A 25,102-nucleotide genomic window follows, 5' to 3' on the forward strand; every position below is an offset into this window, starting at 1 on the left:
ATGTAAGAAGCATATGTTCTCCTGTCCCTTGAGACAGTATTTTATTTGTTTTATCTCTGTTTTTAAAATAAATATCTTGTTTAAAAATGATTAAGGCTTTTATCCATCGACCTCCGGAGTTAAGGTCCTAACAGACTTTAATTTCCATGACAAACAGGGCACGGGGAGACCGGAAGTGGGGTGCATGGAAGCCAAAAACAGGAGTCTTATGCTCAGGTGCGAAAAATATGTTATATAGTTATAGCTGTAGTTTGGCAATTTAAAAAAAACCATTCTGGGAGATAAACTAGAACACACGTTTCTTGAAATAGTTTGAATGTTTTATTGCTCCTTTCATAACAGCTAATACTAGCCATCATTGGTTGCACAGAACAGTGGACTATATGGACCATTAGCTTTTAAATGTAGCATTTCATAATATATTCTATCAATTTTTCTAGATAATTTATTTCTATTTTCTTTTCAAATAAATGAGAAAGGACCTAAAAAGAGGAGAGAAGAGTGGTATGTAAACATTGATATGAATCTTCCAAGATACTATATTAAAACAGAAATATTTTCCTTTCATTGATGGTTTTGGGAAGAAGCATTCTGCATAAAGCATAAAAGCAGAATTATCTTGCTAGAATGTGTATGTGTGTGGGGGGGAACCACAGCTACCGAATGCGGAAAAGCTAGTAGACAGGTTTGACTCCCAATTACTTGTCCATCTTGCTGAGAGCCTCACTGACAATGTCCAGTTCATGCCGTAGCTCATTCACCACATGTGCGATACTTCGTGGATCTTTCAGGATCTGAACGCTTTGGGTATATGGATTGTAATTCACTCCAAATGGGCGTTTGATTGTCTTTGCAAACTCTCTGTTAAGATAAGGAAAGAAAAAAAGAGAAATAGTTATCTAATCAGGGGTCCCCCCAAACTTGACAACTCCCAGAATTCTCCAGCCAGCTATGCTATATTATAGCTATGCTGGCTGGAGAATTCTGGGAGTTGAAGTCCACAAGTCTTAAAGAGGGCCGGATGAGGAACAACGGCTGGAAGCTGACCAAGGAGAGATTCAACCTGGAAATAAGGAAGAACTTCCTGACGGTCACAACGATCAACCAGTGGAACAACCTGCCAGCGAACGTTGTGAACTCCAATACTCTGGACATTTTTAAGAGGAGATTGGACTGCCATTTGGCTGGGGTGCTATACGGTTCCTGCTTAGGCAGGGGGTTGGACTTGATGACCTGCACGGTCCCTTTCAACTCTAACAATAAATAAAATAAATAAATAAAAGTTGCAAAGTTTGAGGACCTCTGGTCTACATACTGGCAGTTTCAGTCATTATAATTTAAATAGCTTAATTGTTCTACCACTGTTTCCAATCTATGGAATGACTGCCATTAAAGAGGAAAAAGCATGGCATTTGTGATAGTGTGGACCAGAAATAAACCAGTGGCCTCCAGATATTTTCAACTCCAATCAGTAAATCCAGTGGCAAGGGATTCTGGGACCTATAGACAACGTTTTCTTTCTTTATTGTGATCAGTACATAAATAATGTCCCAGAAAAGAGACAAAAATGGAGGGAAATAGTCCACAAATTCATCCTAACTTAGAAAAAGATAAACCCAGAGAAATAACTAAAAATGAAGGTAATCCAGCAGGGAGAGGCCCCAAAATTAACTCAGAAAAACAAAGATATAAATGAGAAAGTTAAATCAGTGTTTCCCAACCTTGGCAACTTGAATATATCTGGACTTCAACTCCCAGAATTCCCCAGCCAGCATTTGCTGGCTGGGGAATTCTGGGAGTTGAAGTCCAAATATCTTCAAGTTGCCAAGGTTGGGAAACACTGAGTTAAATGGATGCAGTAGATAAACTGAGGCCACACAGCAAAATAAGTCATAATTTTGTTTGCTTGCTTGACTTATATTTTGCCATTTTGATGAAGCCAGCAATCATAGTATATTCCATAAACCATAGAAAAACTGTAAATTTGTCTATGAACAATGACTGGAAAAAAGGAAAGTAACGGTATCCAAAATATTTGACATTATTTTTTGAGTGTGGCTGTATTTGTCATTGGTAATATAAAATATAACACAAAAAGCAAACCTCAAGACAGCACTGGCATTATATTACAAGCAGCAGTGGGCTATGAGCTAGAACAATAAATTGCGCTCACCGCCGCCACGGCTCATAAGTGCTTGTGGGGCCAGCGCAATTTTGTTTCTGCACCTGTGGAAGTAGCAAAATTGCGCACAGAGCCGCAGGTGCACCCGTGTTTCGGCATGCGCGGAAGCAAAAATATCTCACCGAAACACGGGCGCACCTGCGGGTCTGCGCAATTTTGCTACTTCCACAGTTGCAAAAGCAAAAACGCACTTACGAGCCATGGCGGTGAGTTCAATTTACCATTCCGGCTCGTAGCCCACCGCTGATTACAAGTAGCATTTATATTGTACTTTTGAGTATCAGGCCTTTTGATAACCCAACGCCAACCTAAATGGAATAAAATGTTATTCAATTTCAAGTAGCAAACAGTAAATTACCTCATCTTTTCTTTTGCATCTTCAAAGCTTTCGGAAACAAAGTAAACTTCCTGGAAGGTAGTAATCATGCATTCTTGCTTGCAGGTGACACTCGGTTCAAAAGGCTTGACTTTGGCATTTCCGGAGAGTGCATGCTGGTTATCAGAAACACCAAAATAAATTAAAAAAATGAAATGTGCATATTATAAACACATCAATAGTGAAGAACCTACAGCGATAGCTAGCAAAATTCTACCTACATTCTAACTTAATGGTTTTTGCTTTACTGTTACTGTAACTCTTAAGTTACTGTAACTCTTAAGAATATGTCTTGTTCTATAGAGTGCACAACTTTCAAACCAAGAATCACCCTTGACCTCTGAGTCACCTAAAACAAATAAATGGTTCTAAGATAAAAACTAAAATTCATTTCATTTATATGTAATTACAATTAAATAGAGTTAATTCTACTGATAGTCATAATTCTTCCCTATCTCATACTCAAGTTGATTCTTTGGTAAAATATTTTGGGAATTTTTGTGGGCGACATTGAAAATTTTTGGAGGCTTCATGTTGCTCAAGGGACTTTAAGATTTATATTTCTGGACTAGTTTAGCTCCCTTCCTATCCGTTGAACAATACTGCTGGATACTTTAGATTCTTGTTAATGCCAAGATTCCCTCTGCCAAACCTGCTCTAAATAAACAATATTTTATTGGGTAAAATATCATGTTGGACATATAACATTGGCACTCATGAATATTGCATTCAGTGATTTGTCATGTGCAAGAAGTCAGAAACCCAAGGCTGTTCAAATGAGTACAAGTTTAATCTATGCTAGCTCATTACAAGAATCCTAACTACGAATGGTCAAGGCAAACTGGCAATGGATAAGGGTCAATGGAATCCAAGGACGGCTGGACTTAGATCTGTTAGGAGCACAAAGGGACTCCAAACTGATTGCACGCTTGACCCTTCCCATAGGCTAAGCTTGGTCATCTCCAATGTGGCTCTATTCCATGAGAGTTGTAGTTACAAAGAGTTGACACTAACTATATAGCACACAATCAAACACCATATCCTTCACTGAGAAACTAACCAATGACAGATTGACTACTTCAGCTTCAATCGCAACAACACAAGAGCACGCAACAGATTCAAACTTAATATTAACCGCTGCAAACTTGACTGTAAAAAATTATGACTTCAGCAACCGAGTTGTCGAAGCGTGGAACTCATTACCTGACTCAGTAGTGTCAACCCCTAACTCCTAACATTTTTCCCTTAGACTATCCACGATTGACCTCTCCAGTTTCCTAAGAGGTCAGTAAGGGGCGTGCATAAGTGCACCAGTGTGCCTTCCGTCCCCTGTCCAATTGTCTCTCCTTATCTCATTTATCTTTTCTTCCTTTCTAATATGTTCACCTATACTTTTACATCTTTCCTTCTATTCTTTTCTTTATTTATATTATTACATATCTATTCTCTTCAATGTGTATTATGTATTGGACAAAATAAATTGATAGATAGATAGATAGATAGATAGATAGATAGATAGATAGATAGATAGATAGATAGATAGATAGATAGATAGATAGATAGATATTCTTGAAGCTGTTTGGGGCATCAACAGCAATTGAGGTGATAGTCTAAAGCAGAACAACAGTGAAGCCAAATGAAATAAATAAGAGTTCCACCTAAGTGTAAAACTATAGTAAAACTATTACACTGAATTAAAGACAGTATTTTGAAGATGGCTCGGGGACTTACCTTCAATTCACTAATAGAAGACAGCAAACCAGCTCCATAAACTCTCAGTTGCCCTTCTTGTTTGCATAAGCCAAACTCCACTGTGAAAAAGTAGCACTGAAAAGGAAGAAAGATAAATGAGAAGTTTCAGCTCTCTAATAGAGATGCACACAATGAATAAAGCATAAACACTGAGTGTCCACATGGTCTTTTGTTGGTGGAAAGTAAAGGCCATTTCTCCAATATCTCAAACAAATTATGTCATGACCAATTGAACAATAGTAAATCCAGACTGCATGGATTTGCATAACTAACTAAGCCAAATTCTACCCAAAAAGTTTTCAATCTAGAATGTGCTGTGGGCCCAGTCTTCAGTTGCAATAATATCTCAATCAACAGGGCCAAGATGATTAAATTATTATTATTATTATTATTATTATTATTATTATTATTTATTAGATTTGTATGCTGCCCCTCTCCGAAGACTCAGGGTGACTCACAACAGTAATAAAAACAATATAGCAGTGGAACAAATCTAATATTAAAAAACATATAAAACCCTATCATTATTTTTAAAAAAACTAAACAGCACATTCATACCAAACATAAAACAAAGTATTAAAAAGCCTGGGGGAAAGGTGTCTCAACTCCCCCATGCCTGGCAGTATTAGTGAGTCTTGAGTAGTTTACGAAAGTGATCTCAGAGTTACAAAAATCTGAAAAATAGTAGCAATGTACTACTGAAAGGTTAGGTTCCTTTGTATGAATGAAAAATAGAAGATCCCTTCAGAATTTTTCCTATGGCAGACATCTTATTTTCCTTAGCCCGGAGGTAGGTTTTTCAAAGAGCATAAAGTTCCATCAACTTTTTGAAAATGTAGTGTTCAGTTTGAAGAAAAAAATAATGGAATTTCTGTCATCCCAGAAGGCAAGTACTGTTATTAAAGGCATGGTACTATGGTAAGATGTTGAAGGAGGATCAAGATAATCCAAGTTCAGGATCCTCTGCCACACAAAGTTACCAAATGACTTGGAATCAGTCACTTTCTTACAGTTCCATTTATTTCACAGTTTCATTTGGGGAAGCAGAATAGAATAGAATAGAATAGAATAGAATAGAATAGAATTTTTTATTGGCCAAGGGTAATTGGCCACACAAGGAATTTGTCTTTGCTGCATATGCTCTCAGGGTACATAAAAGAAAATATACATTTGTCAAGAATCATGAGGAACAACACTTAATGATTGTCATGGGGTCAAATAAGCGATCAGGAAACAGTCAAAATTAATAAAAATCTTAAGGATACAAGCAACAAATTACAGTTATACAGTCATAAATGGGAGAAGATAGGTGACAGGAATGATGAGAAAAAATTAGGAGGAATAGTAGTGCGGACTTAGTAAATAGTTTGACAGTGTTGAGGGGAATTATTTGTTTATCAGAGTGATGGCATTCGGGGGGAAAACTGTTCTTGTGTCTAGTTGTCTTAGTGTGCAGTGCTCTGTAGCGATATTTTGAGGGTAGGAGTTGAAACAATTTATGTCTAAGATGCGAGGGGGTCAGTAAATATTTTCACAGCCCTTGTGCAGTATACAGGTCCTCAGGGCAGGTTGACAGCAATTGTTTTTTGTGTTAGGCAGTACTATTTAAATTAAACAGTTAATTTAAAAGGCAGATTTATTTATGTTCTGCAGCTCAGATTCTAGCAATCGTCTATATCTGGCAAATGTATAATGAATGATCAGAAATAAACTTAGCAGAACTACATTTAATAAATGCTTTTTTTTTTTATGGAAAGCAAAAATGGTATATGAGGACACCGTGAGGCTTTAGGTGTTTTTAACGCACTGCTGAATGAACAAATCTACCTCTTTGGAAGGAACCATTTTGTGATTTGCATGGAAAGAAAAATATTTGGAGAAGGTTAGTTAGTTGGTTGGTTGGTTGGTTGGTTGGTGTTGTTGTTAGCTCTGGCCCAGCTCCTGCCCCAAGGACTGTGGATGTGGGGGAGACATCCAAATGCTGCAGGCCTGTTTTGCCCCCATTGGAATCTGCTGATGAAGGCTCCTCTGACCAAGAAGACATGAGTGACAGGGAGGAGGAGAGTGTGGCAGACAGCTCAGAAGGAGATCAATTATCTAGCTCCTCCTTGGATTCAGAACAAGAGTTAATGATACAGCCACGCATGCGGAGAGCGATGCATAGGCAACAACAACTGAGAGATTATTACCAAAGAAAATGAGGCCACCTGTGGTTGGGTGGGGCTGTGGTAATTAGTGAGGCTGCTATAAATAGCAGCCTGTGGGTTTGGCCATTGTGGAGGATTATCTGATTGTTGTGTTTCGTGACTGCTTTACTGACTTTGACCTTTTGTGTGCTGATTTTTCCCCGCTTTGAAACTAAACCAGAGCAAAGTGTGTTTCACTTTGTGAAAGAAGGACTGTGAATTGCCTCACAGCTGCAAGCTAAGTATCACAGAAATGATAAGGGACTTGTACAAATTACCAGTTTGTTTGGAGACAAGTGCTCTTTGCTATACCAAAAGAGGGCTTAGTTTAAGTGATTTTTCATGATAAAGAACATTGTTTTGAATTTTCAAACATGTGTGTGTCTGAAATTTGTACCTGTGAATTTTTGGGAGAAGTCTACCAGAGAGCCCGACAGAACAGTTGGTTGGTTGGTTGGTTGGTTGATTGGTTGGTTGGTTGGTTGGTTGGTTAGTTAGTTTTAATTGGATTTATATGCCTCCGCTCTCCAAGGACTCCTAAGCTCTTATTGGAGCAGGCTGTTCATCTGAAATTACTCTTGATGGAGTATCAGATGACCAGCAATGCCCAGATAGAAACATTGATATACAACTGGAACAAGTTTCACTGGGCAGGATTTTCTACTTACAGTGGCCAGTTTTTGAACAGCTTCATCTGAAGCTCCAAGTGATACCAATCCAATTTCCTGGGAGAACTGAGCAAAACTGGGCTCAGCCAGAAGGGGGACGTGGCCCAAAAGTTCATGACAAGTATCCCTGAAAAACAGATAAAACAAGGTGATATTAAAACTTGCAATATTTTGCAATTGCTGGGTGCAAACTATCTCACATCAACATAGTTAGCATAATAATAATAGTTTATCAGAAAGTTAATTTCTCAGATTTGTCGTCTTCCCTCCCAAAACTATTCTAAAAAACGAAAACTGACGCAGACATAATCCAGTAGAAGAATTTGCAATATGATAAAAATAATAATAATTTGTAACACTCAGGTTTCAAACTGAATACGCATGAAAAAGCTTATTATAATGTAGGGAGGTGGCCTTGAAGAAAATACAGTGTTCCCTCGATTTTCGCGGGTTCGAACTTCGCGGAAAGTCTATACCACGGTTTTTCAAAAATATTAATAAAAAAATATTTTGCGGGTTTTTTCCCTATACCACGGTTTTTCCCACCTGATGATGTCATATGTCATCGCCAAACTTTCGTCTGCCTTTAATAAATATTTTTTTAATAAACTTTAATAAATAAACATGGTGAATAATAATCTGAATGGTTGCTATTAGGGGTTTAAGATGTTAAGGGAAGGCTTGTGATACTGTTCGTAGCCAAAAATAGTGTATTTACTTCCGCATCTCTACTTCGCGGAAATTCAACTTTCGCGGGCGGTCTTGGAACGCATCCCCCGCGAAAAGCGAGGGAACACTGTATGAGACAACCATTAATAAAGAAATTAATCCACTTTATTTAATCTTTCTTAGCATGAGAAAGAAACTCAAGATTCCACCACCTTGACTAAGTGGGAGAAGAAAGAGAAATTATGGCAAGATTATAAATGTTTGTTGCACGGCCTATTTCCACATCTGGTCTAGCATTAAGGGCTGAGATATAATCAATGTGTTCCAAACCCCACTTACGGTTCTGGTGTATAAAGAGGATCTGAACTGTGCCGAACATATTGAGTGCAGTGAAATACTCTGAATGCTAAGCCTGCCAAGAAATCCCTGGGCGACAGGTATCCAGCAACAGGGCGGATGGTAAATCCAGTGCGCTCTGTAAAACCAGGAAAAGTTCATAAATGGCTTTCATATATTTCTCATGAATAGTTTTTTATTAGTTTATAATACAGCATGCTAAAAAATACACAAAAAAATAGTAGGAAAAATAGGGAAGGGAAAAGTGAGGGAAAGAAAAGAGGAAGAAGGGGGGGGGAAGGCATTGACTTCCAACTGTCTTTGGTACAGTAGAATAAAGCATTAACATCAAACCTCAACTTTTTACTTTTACATAATTAGTATAAAGTAGCCATTTCTGTAATAGCAAATCTATCTAATCAGTAAACCCCAAAATCAAAGTTTCATTTTTTTCCAGCTCAAGCACAAAGTCCAGAAGTGGTTTCCAAGTCGAAATAAAAGTATTTGTATTTTTTTTCTTTGATCAAAAGAGTCTTCTATATTTTTATTTATTTATTTATTTATTTATTTATTCATTCATTCATTTATTTATTCATTTATTCATTTGTCCAATACACAAATACATAGGAAGAAAAATAGACATGTAGTAATATATATAAGGGTAAAGTGAATTTAGAGGAGAGGATATATGAAAGAAAGAGAATGTATATGGTAAGTGAGAGAAAGGAAAGACAATTGGACAGGGGACGAAAGGCACACCAGTGCACTTATGAATATCACAACAGGAGAAGTGGTAATAGAAATCGACTACTAGAGATTTGATAAATAGGCCTGATTAGGATTATAAGAGGGCATGTCTGAGCAAGCAGCTGGAGAAATTGATATTAATAATACGATAAAACATCAAAGCAGCGATAAGCCACCTTGACTTATTTTTAACATTAGGCTAAACAGAAATGTTGCTATAAATAAATAATTATTCCAGAAGCCCAAATATTTTGACCAAAAGTTAAAAACACCCTTTCCAAACAGATGATGTCAAACACACAATACAAGTAGTCCTCGACTTACAACAGTTCATTCAGGGACTGTTCAAAGTTACAACAGCACTGAAAAATGACAGTTTTTTCACAGTTATGACCTTTACAGCACTCCCATGATCAAAATTCAGATGCTTGGCAACTGGTCACCTATTTATGACCCTTGCTGTGTCCCAAGGTCATGTGATCACCTTTTGCAAGCTTCTGACTAGCAAAGCCGCCCCGAGTCTACGGAGAGGGGCGGCATACAAATCTAATAAATAAATAAATAAATAAAATCAATGGGGAAGTCAGATTCATTTAACAACCGAATTACTAATTTAGAAACTGTAGTGTTTCACTTAACAACTAAATCAAGAAAGATGGTAAAATGGGACAAAACCTGCTCAACAGGTTCCTAAGAAATAGTAAGCAGTATTACTGCTTACTATTACTTATCAGGGCAAAAGGCTTCAAATTTACTTCAACCTCTTTAATAATAATAATTATAATTATAATTATAATTATAATTATTTATTAGATTTGTATGCCGCCCCTCTCCGAAGACTCGGGGCGGCTTACAACACGATAAAAACAGTATTATACAGGCACAAATCTAATATTTAAAAAAACCAACAATTAAAAACCCTATCATAATTAAAAACCAAACAGCACATACATACCAAACATAAATTATAATAAGCCTCAACATAGAGCCCCATTGCCTCTTCAGCATGATTTCTCAGTCCAGGTAAAGGCAAGTGATCAAAGAGAAACCTACTGTAATCTAGACCAGTGTTTCCCAACCTTGGCCACTTGAAGATATCTGGACTTCAACTCCCAGAATTCCAAATATCTCCAAGTGGCCAAGGTTGGGAAACACTGATCTAGACAAAGCACAAAGAGCTGTTGCTAAAGCAGACCGCCAGATTGCTTTCCAAATAAAAGTGGTCCTTAGGTGGGGAAAGAATTTGCTGTTCCCTTTCTGTAATGGAAACTCTGCTGAACAGGAATTTGACCCTTACCTTTCAGGAACAGGGACACATCTTCCAACTGAGGGATGTTATCTTCTCGATAGCCACAGCACTTTGAAAGCAAGGGCAGATTTTTCAAATACTCTCTGCACGCGTGGGTTGGATACAGCTTATTGAGTTCCCGAAACACAGTGCCCCAAGTTTTGATTTCCTCCTCCGTGAATTTGACTTTGGGAATCGGGTCCCCACTGCAGAAAGAATTAAATAATAATAATTTTCACTTCATTAACATTTGCCCAATATGAAAAACAATGGTGTTTTGCATAATGACATATTTTCTATTATTCTGCAAACTGTTGGTTGGTTGCAAATTTGAGTTGAGCCAATTGGAAAATGGAAGCTGAGCTTTTACAGATCTGGTGTATATTACTATAGCTGGACATTGAGTTATGGTACATTCAAAGAGGAAAGGGGGATCACAGCATACATGTAGCACCTGTCCTAGCTGCTTTCAGCCAAATGTATCCTTAAGATGCTGATATAAATGTTCCTCTTTATCACTTCCTTCAATCTCATGGAACACCACTTTGCTTTATCAATTAGCAAAGGCAGGAAATGAATCAAGACTTATCCAGAAACATTAAAACATTCAGTGAAGGCTGCAAAGAGTTTTAAATGCACAATTTGATTTTAGATATTTTTAAAAGGACAATTGTTTTTGTAAAAAAAAATTATTGGGTTATGCTTTGTAATACAAAGTTATAAACATAAGCAATTATATTTTTCCCCTTATGAATTTTTTTCAATTTTTCCCCTTTTTCACATTTTTTCCCCCAAGAAAATATGGTTAATACAGGAATAAAACCACTCTGGTGAGATCTAGAAGCCCAGCTTATTAACTTCAGAGGAACAGCTTAATTTTCCTTTGTACAAATCTAGTGTGGATTTTGGAACATCAAGGAATTTAGCCTGTGCTTTCTGTTTCGTGGAATGTCCTTCACTAGATATTTCTAATGTCTTCAGTGCTTTTTAACTGTTGGTTGTTTTAATATCATCACAGTATAAGTATTTAGTATACACTGATACATACTGTTTGTAGTTCATAGCCAAGTCAGCAAAATACTTCCGTCTTTTGCGATAAACATTGTCTTTGAAACCCTGGTGCAAAAGAAATAACAATTTCCTTGTTATTAAGATTAAAATGGTTCTATCAATCAGCTGGACAGGAGCCAGATAAAGAAAATTTGAGAAACTTTTATGAGGTGAATGTATGCTCTTTTATAATATACTGACCAGTATTTACCTCAGTCTTCAATCTGGTACATTGTAGATCAGTGGTTCTCAACCTTTCTAATGTTGCAACCCCTTGATACAGTTACTCATGTTGTGATGACCCCCAACCATAAGTCTAGCGTGAATTCTCCCAACAGAGCTTTAAGCTGATTGGCAGGAAGATAGAGGGACACCCCCACTGTAAACGCCAGATTGGTCGGATTGTAAAAATATGCTCCAATGTGGCAGAATAGAGGCTTTAGTTCCTAACACCATGGGAAATTTGTCTTTTCCCACTGCCTTAGGCAACTCCTATGAAACAGTTGTTTGACCCCCAAAGGCTTCCAAACCCCCAGGTTGAGAAACCACTGTTCTAGATATATGACACTACAATTCCACCTCCCCATAATAGTCAGACTTTTATCAGGCTGCCTGGATATGATGGGAGTTGTACTCTCCTATTCTAGAGAGTATCATAGCAGGGAATACTGGTTTACATACATTTCTGCAGTTAGTAGCAGGAACAAACTGCCCAATACAATATTATAGCAACAGCACTTATACATTGCTTCACAGTACTTTATAGCCTTCTCTAAGCAGTTTACAAAGTCAGCTTATCACTCCCAATAATCTGGGTCCTCATTTTACCATTTAACGGAAGAATGGAAGACAGATATAACCTCATATCCCAACATACTGCACACACATCACTCAAAATAAATAAGTAGTAACTTCCAAAAGAAAGCAACTGGGCTAATAGTGGGGACGATACTCCACTGTGGCGGCCCCGACTCTCTGGAACCAGCTCCTCCCGGAAACTAGAACTGCCCCCACCCTCCTTGCCTTCCGTAAACTCCTTAAAACCCACCTTTGCCACCAGGCATGGGGGAATTGAGATATGTCCCCCGGGCCTATACAATTTATGTATGGTATGTTTGTATGTATGTCTGATTAATAATGGGGTTTGTAAAATGTTTTTAAATTATTAGATTTTTTATGAATGGTTCTATTGCTGTTGTGAGCTGCCCAGAGTCTACGGAGAGGGGCGGTATACAAATCTAATAAATAAAATAAATAAAATAAAATAAATGAAACTTTTTACATAGATTAAAATGTATGATTCTTCCCCCCTCTCCCTCCCAGTTTTCCCTGAATCTCACACAGCTTCAGAGTTCCCAGCTTTATCTAAATTCTACAAATTTTAGTGCCTTTAATATAATAAAACAAAACTTGAAAATGGAATGGAAATTAGAAAAAAAAAATCAAGCTTGGGAGTCAGATTTCCAATGATTCAAGCAGTTTTTCTTCAGAAAAGAACCAAAATTATACATAGGCAAAGGCAAATCTACTCACTGGATGGTCTGCATCCAGATCCGATCCATACATCAGAACACGGTTTGCACATTTATCCAAATCTGAGATCGTTTTAGGAAACCAGGGTATATTTTCCATGTCTGGGGAATGGAGAAAATGCAGAGTTATTAATAAAAATTAGGCTGGTTGGGAAAAGGAAACTAGCCTCATGACAGTGCAAGGTGAAATCCAGCTGTTAAGAAGTAAATGGCAAAATTGAAGGAAATTTTTCCTTATCGTATATATGCACAAGACAAAACGCTTCCTGCTGTGCTGCTTACAATGAAACAGGATGGCTATATTAAAAATAAGGGGAGATGCTAGCATAAAATTAACATCACCACTGCAGTTTGTTTGTTTGTTTCTTTATTTCTTTATTTCTTTATTTCTTTATTTCTTTATTTCTTTATTTCTTTATTTCTTTATTTCTTTATTTCTTTATTTCTTTATTTCTTTATTTCTTTATTTCTTTATTTCTTTATTGGATTTGTATGCCGCCCCTTTCCATAGACTCGGGGCAGCTAACAACAGCGGTAAAAACAACATGCAACAATCCAATACTAAAGCAGCTAAAACCCCTTATTTTAAAACCAATCATACATACAAACATACCATACATAAATTGTAGAAGCCTAGGGGGAAAGAATATCTCAGTCCCCTCCATGCCTGACGACATAGGTGGGTTTTAAGTAGCTTACGAAAGGCAAGAAGGGTGGGGGCTATTCTAATCTCTGGAGGGAGTTGGTTCCAGAGGGCCGGGGCCGCCACAGAGAAGGCTCTTCCCCTGGGTCCCGCCAAACGACATTGTTTAGTTCTCACTGAAATCAAGCATGTGCAGAGACATCAATATTAAAATGCTCTTGAATTTTTTTTAAAAAAATTAATGGAAGGCAGACATGCTTTAAATAAAAATATATCATTCCAAAGTTAACAAAATAATTATTTAATAACAGAATTGCTAGTCAAGAATTGTTCTTCATTGTCTCAAAAGGCAGAAATCTGAAAAAGAAATTACAGTTGCAGAAAAGCTTACTTTTGTTCAATTTATTTATCATTGATCAGTGAAAGTGTAAAATAGAGACAAAATCAACTGTAATTTTAAATTTTGTTCATAAGCCTTGGAATAGCAAGACATCCTTATAGTACACATACAATTTTAATAAATCACTTTCTTCTTCTCCTCTGTCTTACCATCTTCCTGTAAATTGTTGATTGGGTTCACAGTCAAAAAATTCACATGGGATTTCAGGAGATGGAAGATTTCATCTAGCTGCTCCTTGTTGCTATCACAATCAATAAAAATCTCAAATTCTGAATTTCGTCTTCTGGATTTTCGAGATTCAATGTGCACCAAATTCACATGCTTTTCCTGAACAATAAGACCATTATAGTGGGATCGTGAATATCATTTGAAAACAAAAATCTCAGGTATATAGTCTTTCTTTAACATTCATTTAGTCAAGCTTTACACAAATAAATTAATACTTTGAATTAATTCATAATGAATTTAAATTTATAGTCAGTACTATTTATATTAAACATACTCATGTTCACCTTCTGTTCTTCATATGTAACTTTAAAAAAATAATTCCCATTATAAGACTAACTCACCACAAATACATCCTTGAACCCTTTTTATCTCCTTTCTCCTTCTCTTCAGCACAATCATCAAACCCAGAAAGATAAATACCACTTCTATTTTTTGGAAAAGTTCTGATCCAAACTATATTTGATCCACTTGAATTTACTAATTATATAACTTTAAAAAGTCATTGCTTTATGTTTATGCAATAAGAATTGTGATTTATTTCCAATTAGAAAAATAAACTTCCAGTCCACTCCTTTTAGAAGTGAAATGGGAAAAGAGGTATAGAAAATAGTTTTAAAACTGGTTTGAATAAAATACAAATTTTTAGTTTTATAGCCAGAAGCAGGGATGGGATGGGAAGGAGCCAAATCAGTCTGTCCAATGAAAGGGGCATTGCGTTATCCCAGTGCAAGTGTGATTGATTGATTGATTGATGGATGGATGGATGGATGGATGGATTGATTGATTGATTGTTAGAGTTGAAAAGGACCATGCAGGTCATCAAGTCCAACCCCCTGCCTGAGCAGGAATCCTAAAGCACCCCAGCCATCTCCTCTGTGGACCTATTTAATTACATCACTTTATGGCATGGTGCTGCATTCAGTATTTTAACAATAGCAGAAGTCTGTTGACATCCATGTTTACAACCGATTAGTTTTTCATTTTACACTGGCAAATTTTTCTCACAATGAAAATTATCGTAGAAAGTACAGGAAACTGAACTGTAACCAAAAAACTCTATCAACCCTAGGATCATTTCCACAAAAATTAATTCCCCGTTTTCCATCCTTGAGTCACATTGGATTCTTGGTATAATATCTACAGCAGAAGATTTCAGAATGTTTGGTGTGATCAGCTGGTGATGTAAAGCATCATAGAAGGAGACCATGGAACAATTTATTAGAGTACTTCTGCTTGCCATTTTTCTAATAGAATCGAAATATACACAGTTTTTTATTCTTTTCTCCATTGCTCAACTTTTTAGGAAATTCTTGTGGGCTAGCCCTTAGATAAGACTCTGGTATCTTTTTTTCAATATTAAGCAAGCTGTTTATTATATGGTATGGTAGTTAACCAGCTAGAATATTTAAGGAACAAAGCAAAATGGAGAGTATGTTATGGCACTCTCAGGGTTCTTCCTATCTACTGGAAATGCCCACACAATAAATTTATTCTTTCAATTGTAGGTAAGAGTAACAACCTACCTGAAAGAGTTTTAGGGCTTTGACAAGTCCTCCAACTTCATTCTTTAAAGAAAAAATAATAGCAGCTCTACTCCGTTCAGATGAATTGGACTTGTTCTCTTTATTGTCTTCATTTGTAGTATAGCTTGGTTTGAAGATCTAAAAAAAAAATTTGTGGTGTTAAAATAAGTCAGGTCTATTTTTTTATTACATAGAATGACATCAAATTTGGACAATGCTCTATTATTTCAAAGAAAAATATTTCCCAACAGTTGAATCCAATGATATCTGTCAATGTGGGTTTTTTTAAAGATGGAAAGTAGGCCAATGGTCATAATTCTTGTATCAATGTATCTTTCTTTTCAATAAAGACTTAGGTCTGAGAATTTTTCTTGGAAAATAATTACTTTTGGTTTAGACAGCTCTCAAAGAGCTTTGCAATTATAAATGGTCCCTCAGAGACGCGGCGGAATGGCGGCTGCTGTTTGCAGCTGAGCTGTGTTGTGCTGTCGGGAGGGAGCCGGAGGCGCCGGACGGCCCGTTTGCAGCTCATTTGCAGCCCGGTGGCTCGGAGGGTGAGCATTTGGGATTTGGGCTCAGGAGTCGGCTCGTCCCAGCTCAGGGGGTCCTTGCTGCCCCCCTGCTCCGTGGCGCTTTCATTACCCCCCCCCTGCTCCGCGGCGTTTATTTTTGCAACATCTTGGCCGCAGCGACTTTGTCGAGGATAGGGGGGCTAGAGCTGTAGAAGGAACCCTGTGCCCAGCCTGTGCCTTGCCTGGGAGGATCCCGCTGCCCCAGGCTTCGCGCCGCCTGCTTTGGACTGTCACCGCCGCAGAATTCGCTGAGGAATCAGCTGGGGCGCGGAAAATGGCGGCCGCAAATCAGATCGAAACTACCTGCAGCCCTTTTCTCTCTTTTCCTCACCGAGTTACGACCTTCAGAGATTGAGAGCTTCAGAGACTGAGAGGCTGAGCTGAGCCATCGAGCCAGCCAAGTTGAAACAGCCAGACCCACCAGATACACTAAGCGGTCCTGAGACGCGGGAACACCGAATGGTGGGGGTGTTCGGTGTCAAAAGACCAGCCAAGTGGGGAACTGCAGGAGGAGGAGAGAGAGGAGACAGAGGGCTATGGGAAAACAAAGAGGCCAAGGAGGAGAGTACCACTATGACCACCAAAGGAGCATACTGTGGCTGCATAGAGGTCTGGATTGCCAATTTGGCTATTGCTGGGAACACAACAGACTGGGCATGTCAATTTATGAGATCTATAGTAATGAGACTCTGCTGCAAAACTACTGGGAATCAACGGAGGGCCGACCAGTGCGGTTTGGAGGCACTGTAAGAGTGGATGGGACAAGAGAGAAGGAAGATCTGAAACCATCATTGACACTAAGGACTCTGAGAGACAGGGAAATTAATTTAATAACCAGCATACTTGGGATAAGGACGTTCTACCGCCCCTTCTCTGAGGAGTGGGGGAGATATAGAATGACTCTTGACTCTGAGCAATTTGTGACTTTACTACCTGAGACCTTGGTGCTGTTGTTATTTGCTGCTGACTGGGTTCATTTTAATCAACTGAATTGTTATACTATTACCTATATTTTATATATTCTATATTTTCTATTTGTATTTACTTCTTTTATTAGTATTTTAACTGTAGTATTTTAATTAATTGATTTATATTTTAACTAAATTATTGGGGGGGTGTTTTATTGATGGATAACTGGGATGGGCATAGGGTGTATGGAGCAAATGATTGGTATGGATGGGGCGGATGGGATGGGTGGGATCATAGTATGGGTGAAATGAATGGGAGTGATGTAAATAATACACTAGGCCAACCTGGCGCTGGAGAGGCGGGAGGGGGAGGGGCGGCTATCTCTGGGGTGACAGAGGGTCAGGATATCTCAGTGCTGCTGGGGAGAGGCAGATATGGCGGGAGTCACGGAGCTAGCCGTTACAGGGGAAGGAGGGATCGTTGCTTAATAACGATCCCTTGTTCCGGCTCCGTGAGCTCAACCCAGAATACTGGTGATGAGTGTAAATCTGGCCCTGGGCTCAGGTTGCTGCTACTCAATGCCAGGTCGGTGGTAAATAAAGCTCTCCTCATCCGGGATCTGATCCTGGATGAGGAGGCCGACCTGGCATGTGTAACTGAAACCTGGCTGGGCCCAGAGGGAGGAGTTCCTCTCTCTGAAATTTGCCCAGCCGGGTTTCAGATATGGCATCAACCTCGACCCCGGGGAAGGGGGGGAGGAGTGGCTATTATAGCCAGGGAGAGCCTTTGCCTGCGTAGACTCGTTGCTCCGGAGATTGCGGGTTGTGAGTCCCTCCTGGTGAAGTTGGACCTAGGGGTTCAGGTGGGCTTGTTTCTCACGTACCTGCCTCCCAGCTGCGTGGCACAAGCCCTACCTGTGCTGCTCGAGGAGGTAGCCGGGCTGGCGGTGGGGTTCCCTAGACTTATTGTCTTGGGAGACCTCAACCTGCCGTCGCTCGGTGAATCCTCTGGATTGGCACAGGAGTTCATGGCCACCATGAAAGCCATGGACCTGACCCAAGTAGTTCAGGGTCCGACTCATGAGGGGGGGCACTCACCCGACATGGTATTCCTCTCTGAGCAACTGAGTAATGGTCTGAGACTAAGGGGCTTAGAAGTGTTGCCTTTGTCATGGTCAGACCATTTTCTACTGCGGCTTGACTTCCTGGCTCCAATCCTCCCCCGCAGGGAGGCGGAACCAATTAAGATGTTCCGCCCCAGACGCCTGATGGATCCAGAAGGCTTTCAGAAGGCGCTTGGGGTTCTTCCAGATACACTCGTCCGCAGTCCGGCAGAGTCTCTGGCTGAGGCCTGGAACAAGGCGGCAGCAGAGGCCCTTGACCGTATTGCGCCGTTGCGACCTCTCCGTGGCGCTAGACCCCGTAGAGCTCCATGGTTCAACGAGGAGCTCCGGGAGTTGAAGCGCCAGAAGAGACGTCTAGAGAAGCGATGGAGGAAGAGTAAGTCCGAATCCGATCGAACACTTGTAAGAGCCTTTATTAAGACTTACAAAGTGGCGCTCAAGGCGGCAAGATGCGCGTATCATTCCGCCTTGATTGCATCAGCGGAATCCCACCCGGCCGCTCTGTTTAGGGTGACCCGCTCCCTTCTTAATCAGGGGGGAGTTGGGGAGCCCTTACAGAGTAGTGCCGAGGACTTTAACACGTTTTTCGCTGATAAAATCGCTCGGATCCGGGCCGATCTCGACTCCAATTGTAAAACAGAGTCGACTGACAACGAGTCAGTCGAGGTGACTGGGGCTAAACGTCTTTGTCCATCTGTCTGGGAGGAGTTTGACTTGGTGACACCTGATGAAGTGGACAAGGCCATTGGAGCTGTGAGTTCTGCCACCTGTTCACTGGATCCGTGTCCCTCTTGGTTGGTTTCGGCCAGCCGAGAGGTGACACGGAGCTGGGCCCAGGAGATTACCAACGCTTCCTTGGGGAGGGGAGTCTTTCCAACACTCTATAAAGAAGCGCTCGTGCGCCCCCTCCTCAAGAAGCCCTCCCTGGACCCAGCCGTACTCAATAACTACCGTCCAGTCTCCAACCTTCCCTTCATGGGGAAGGTTGTCGAGAAGGTGGTGGCACTCCAGCTCCAGCGGTCCTTGGAAGAAGCCGATTTTCTAGGTCCCCAGCAGTCGGGTTTCAGGCCCGGATACAGCACGGAAACTGCTTTGGTCGCGTTGATGGATGATCTCTGGCGGGCCCGGGACAGGGGCTTGTCCTCTGTCCTGGTGCTTCTTGACCTCTCAGCGGCTTTCGATACCATCGACCATGGTATCCTTCTGCGCCGGCTGGAGGGGTTGGGAGTGGGAGGCACTGTTCTCCAGTGGTTCTCCTCCTACCTCTCCGGTCGGTCGCAGTCGGTGTTAGTGGGGGGTCAGAGGTCGACCTCTAGGTTTCTCCCTTGTGGGGTGCCTCAGGGGTCGGTCCTCTCCCCCCTGCTATTTAACATCTACATGAAACCGCTGGGTGAGATCATCCAAGGGCATGGGGTGAGGTATCATCAATATGCCGATGATACCCAGTTATACATCTCCACCCCATGTCCAGTCAACGAAGCAGCGGAAGTGATGTGCCGGTGCCTGGAGGCTGTTGGGGCCTGGATGGGTGTCAACAAACTCAAACTCAATCCAGACAAGACGGAGTGGCTGTGGGTCTTGCCTCCCAAGGACAATTCCATCTGTCCGTCCATCACCCTGGGGGGAGAAACATTGACCCCCTCAGAGAGGGTTCGCAACTTGGGCGTCCTCCTCGATCCACAGCTCACATTAGAGAAACATCTTTCAGCTGTGGCGAGGGGGGCGTTTGCCCAGGTTCGCCTGGTGCATCAGTTGCGACCCTATTTGGACCGGGAGTCACTGCTCACAGTCACTCATGCCCTTATCACCTCGAGGCTCGACTACTGTAACGCTCTCTACATGGGGCTACCTTTGAAAAGTGTTCGGAAACTTCAGGTCGTGCAGAATGCAGCTGCGAGAGCAATCATGGGCTTTCCCAAATATGCCCATGTTACACCAACACTCCGCAGTCTGCATTGGTTGCCGATCAGTTTCCGGTCAGAATTCAAAGTGTTGGTTATGACCTATAAAGCCCTTCATGGCACTGGACCAGATTATCTCAGGAACCGCCTTCTGCCGCACGAATCCCAGCGGCCAGTTAGGTCCCACAGAGTGGGTCTTCTCCGGGTCCCGTCAACGAAACAATGCCACTTGGCGGGACCCAGGAGAAGAGCCTTCTCTGTGGCGGCCCCGACCCTCTGGAACCAACTCCCCCCAGAGATTAGAATTGCCCCTACCCTCCTTGCCTTTCGTAAGCTACTCAAAACCCACCTCTGCCGCCAGGCATGGGGGAATTAAGACCTCTTCTCCCCCTAGGCTGATACAACTGTATGTATGGTATGTTTGTACGTATGTTGGTTTTATACATTAGGGGGTTTTAAGTTAGTTTTTAGTATTGGATTTTTACTGTATATTGTTTATGACTGTTGTTAGCCGCCCCGAGTTTTCGGAGAGGGGCGGCATATAAATCCAATAAATGAAATAAATGAAATGAATGATTTCCTTGGAACATGCCTCATTCAATTAAGGGCAATTATGATCACGGCTTTGTCGTTGCTTTTGAATTGATAGTATTTCAAAGTAATAACTCAGATACACAAAAGCAAAAATAGATTCAGAGGTGGTACTTCAATGGTCAAATGCATTTCATACTTGCTTCGAGTTTCATGGCATATCATAGCTGTATATAGTAAAATTTAAAAAGTTTTAAGCAGGTTTAAACATTTGGCACATTTTATTTAATATTTAAAACCAATTATACAGACTTCCGAAATTTTTGGATTTTTTAAAAAATTGAATATCCTGATGTAATACATTAGATGCACTTAATCTAGATTTCAGTAAGAATTAATTCTCGTATGATTCTGCAGAATTAAAATTTACTAAATTAACTTCATCTGATCTCAGAAAACTTAATCTGGATTAGACCTGGTTATTTATTGGAGGGGAGACCCCCAGGAAATGTCAAGCTATAGACTAAACTGGGAAGTCAAAAGAATAAATCACAGAAGATGGCAACAGAAAACTACTTCCATAATGTTGCTGATGAAATTCTATGGATGTCTTTACGTGGACACCAGGAGCCAAACTCAGTTTAAGGAAATTTTACTTTTTATGTCAATAACTCTGAAAGATAAACTAGCAAACAAACCCCCTTGAAGCCTCCAGCAACTAAGGTTGCAAGAAGAGAGGTACTACTCAGAAATACACAAATGTGATTGATAGGCAGTGTAGAAATTTGATCAATAAAATAAATAAATAGATGAGAGAGTCCACTCCATCAGCATAAATCTATAGATCTTTCTTTGAGTTTAGCTTTGCTTCCTACTGGAAAGTTCCTTTGGCGGAGGTGTTCCTTCTCACTCTAGGAACTTGTACAATTATTTAAATATATTTTCCACATATTTAGATTACTTCAATACCAAAAAGCAATTTACAAGGCAATTGTGATGGAAAACTAAATGTAAATATTATTAGTTTATGGATAAGATAACAGTCGCCTAAGCTTTTCCCTAATCCAAGCCAAATATTTCTGTTTGTTTAAAACCAGCTGTCCATACATAACGTTTAATTCCAAAAGATTACAAATTCACAATATTTCTTGGCAAAATACTCTAAACCACACAGTAACTCAAATAATAAATTAATTAATGCTTGATAAAGAAACCTTGTACAGCATGAAATATAGTGCCTGAAGAAAGTGCAAAGTATTCCTACGAACATGAAATTTCTCCAGGGAATCTTCTACAGCCAATGGGCAATGGGAGACAACCTCACTTAACTAATAGCCTGTCGATTCTCCAGTTATTTCATTCAAGTTCAATTGCGTTGTGCATTTTTGAATGGCAGGCTATAAAACAGAAATACCAGGTTACAGATTACACAGAAATACCAGGTTACCCAAAAACCTGATACAGATTTTTATCTGAGTAATTTTGAACTGGTCCTCACCACATTTTATTAAAAACTGTTATAAGAATTGCCAATTCACAAGGGAGGCTCCCTCCTCTTCCTAAACTCCCAACAAATCTGTCTGATTCAACCAGACAAACAATATGAACAGGAGTTCCTGAAAAGAACCGATTCTGGTGCAGAGGAACCCGGCTCTTCAATAATATGGATGGATATGGAATTGAAGGTCCCCAAAAGCTTGTCTGATCCCAATGCATTTCTGCAGAAAAAAGCACCAAGCAACAGCATCGTCAGGTGTGCAAAATATTCAGGGGAATGGTAGGAAACAGAAAATGCTTATTTTCAAAGGAAAGGGGGGAGTGTGAGATCCTTTAAAGTGTGGCATTCCAAAGCAGAATCTAAATCTTTTTAATGGTTCTAGCAACCCCTTATTTGGAGAAGGGGAAGAAGAGGAAGAAAAGAACCAAAGAAGAAAAGTGGTCCTGGAGATCCTCCGTCATCCAGATCAGTGTTTCCCAACCTTGGCAACTGGAAGATATCTGGACTTCAACTCCCAGAATTCCCCAGCCAGCATTCGCTGGCTGGGGAATTCTGGGAGTTGAAGTCCAAATATCTTCAAGTTGCCAAGGTTGAGAAACACTGATCCAGGTCAGTTATTTTTTCAAGAGGCAACTGGACTTTCTGGTTTGTTTGTTTTTCTTCGAAGACGTTTTGCTTCTCATCTGCAAGAAGCTTCTTCGGCTCCTCAGCTTCTCGGTGAAATGCCTTTCAAGAAAAAAGACATATAAGAAAGGAAAGAAGAAAGTGCAGAGGAGAGTAATCCAGATGGGAGACTATAACATATAAAGAACGAATGGTTGCAGGAACTAGGCATGGCCAGTCTGGTGAAGAGAAGGACCAGGATCAAGAGAAAGACATGATAGCAGTGTTCCAATACTTGAGGAGCTGCCACAGAGAGGAGGAGGTCAGGCTAGTTTCCAAAGCTATGTCACAAAGGTGAACAGTGCAGTCAGGCGGTAGGGAAAGTGAGTAGAATGCTTGGCTGCATAGCTAGAGGTATAACAAGCAGGAAGAGGGAGATTATGATCCCGTTATATAGAGCTCTGGTGAGACCACATTTGGAATACTGTGTTCAGTTCTGGAGACCTCACCTACAAAAAGATATTGACAAAATTGAACGGGTCCAAAGACGGGCTACAAGAATGGTGGAAGGTCTTAAGCATAAAACGTATCAGGAAAGACTTAATGAACTCAATCTGTATAGTCTGGAGGACAGAAGGAAAAGGGGGGACATGATCGAAACATTTAAATATGTTAAAGGTTTAAATAAGGTTCAGGAGGGAAGTGTTTTTAATAGGAAAGTGAACACAAGAACAAGGGGGCACAATCTGAGGTTAGTTGGGGGAAAGATCAGAAGCAACATGAGAAAATATTATTTTACTGAAAGAGTAGTAGATGCTTGGAACAAACTTCCAGCAGATGTGGTTGGTAAATCCACAGCAACTGAATTTAAACATGCCTGGGATAAATATATATCCATCCTAAGACAAAATACAAAAAAATAGTATAAGGGCAGACTAGATGGACCATGAGGTCTTTTTCTGCCATCAATCTTCTATGTTTCTAAAGCACCAGAAGGCCAGACAAGGAACAATGGATGGAAAATGGTCAAGGAGAGAGTTAACTTGGAAATAAGGAGAAACTTTCTGACAGTGAGAGTAATCAACCAGTGGGACAGATTGCCTGTGGAGGTTGTGGAAGTTCCAACACATGAGACATTCAAGATGAGATTGGACTGCCATTTTTCTGAAATGGGATAGGGACTCCTGCTTGAGGGGTTGGACTAGATGACCTACAAGGTCCCTTCCAACTCTAGTCATCTATATCTAAAGACCAAAGCAATCTAGGAAGACCGAAAGGAGGAAGAGGAGGAGGAGAAGTGGAAAGCGGCTTTCCAAAGGGAGAAGGAGAAGGACCACCTACCCCATTCATAACCGGGGGAGACAGAAGGTCGTTGAGCTGATTCTCGTCCAAGTTGGAGCTCACCGAGTCGAAGGACCGAACTCGCCGGAGCAGCTCGATTCTGTTGGCGTACATGGCTTGAAGACGCGCGGAACCTCCCTCGACGGCAAGAAGACCAACCGCGCCGTCCCTTCCTGAGCGCTTCTGCTGCTTCTCCCGCTGCTGCTGTGCTATTTATGGGCAGGGGGAAGGCGGAGGGGGCCCGGGGCAAGGCTCGGATCTCTCGCCAAGCGAACCGGCGCAGGGCGGGGCCGGAGCGACGCCCCTTCTCCATCTTCACGTGTACCGTCAAAGGAGGCATCATTCGCAAGACCAGAGAGGCTGTCCCAGTCTTTGCCCCCACCCGGGAGGAAGGCTAAGGCTCTTCCCCATGGATCCCTGGCTCCTCTATCCAAGACGGACGTGGGGAATTCCTTTCTGAAAGTTGTTGAACTTCTTGAATCGCCACCCTTTTTTCCTTTCTGCCTTGTTAGGGCTCAAGAAGGGAGCAAGTGTGTGCCAGGCAGGCATTCCTTAGTTTGGACTACTATTAATCTTCTCATCGTTCCCATCACCCATCTCCTCCCACAAATGACTGTATGATTGTAACTTTGTGCCTTGTATCCTTACAATTTACATTGACTGGTTCTTAATATGATTTGATGGCTTATTTGTACCAAGGCTATCGGTTGCACCTTGTGATTCTTGACAAATTTACCTTTTCTTTTATGTACACTGAGAGCCTAGGCACCAAAGACAAATTCCTTGTGTGTCCACACTTGACCAATAAAGAAGTCTATTCTACTCTACTCCATTCCACTCTACTCTATTCTATAGAATAATAGAATTCTATTCTATTTTCTATTCTATTCTATTTTCTACTCTATTCTATTCTATTTTCTATTCTATTCTTATTCAAATTCTTATTCTATTCTACTCTTATTCTTATTCAAATTCTTATTCAAATCTTATTCTTATTCAAATTCTTATTCAAATTCTTATTCTATTCTACTCTTATTCTTATTC

General features: G+C 40.5%; 1 protein-coding gene across 1 annotated transcript; it reads right to left on the minus strand.

Moving 5' to 3' along the window:
- On the minus strand, positions 1 to 24,226 carry TPH1 (tryptophan hydroxylase 1). Its single transcript, XM_070735617.1, has 11 exons — positions 24,059 to 24,226; positions 15,581 to 15,718; positions 13,979 to 14,156; positions 12,788 to 12,888; positions 11,253 to 11,320; positions 10,214 to 10,410; positions 8,173 to 8,308; positions 7,165 to 7,291; positions 4,290 to 4,385; positions 2,541 to 2,674; positions 1 to 861 (listed from the first exon to the last, which is right to left on the minus strand). Exons 1-11 carry the CDS (start codon positions 24,170 to 24,172, stop codon positions 699 to 701), a joined length of 1,452 nt encoding a protein of 483 aa, XP_070591718.1. The 5' UTR covers positions 24,173 to 24,226; the 3' UTR covers positions 1 to 698.
- Positions 24,227 to 25,102: the final 876 nt, after the last annotated feature.

Source organism: Erythrolamprus reginae, chromosome 1 (assembly GCF_031021105.1).
Source record: "Erythrolamprus reginae isolate rEryReg1 chromosome 1, rEryReg1.hap1, whole genome shotgun sequence".
Taxonomy (NCBI): domain Eukaryota; kingdom Metazoa; phylum Chordata; class Lepidosauria; order Squamata; family Dipsadidae; genus Erythrolamprus; species Erythrolamprus reginae.

Excerpts from the sequence above, each read along its gene's own strand:
- TPH1 (XM_070735617.1), bottom strand. The coding sequence starts at position 24,172 with ATGTACGCCAACAGAATCGAGCTGCTCCGGCGAGTTCGGTCCTTCGAC. Across the intron at positions 11,321-12,787 it reads ATCTGGATGCAGACCATCCA|GGTTTCAAAGACAATGTTTA; the intron begins GTGAGTAGATTT and ends CTTTTGCACCAG. Across the intron at positions 2,675-4,289 it reads CTTCTATTAGTGAATTGAAG|CATGCACTCTCCGGAAATGC; the intron begins GTAAGTCCCCGA and ends TCTGATAACCAG.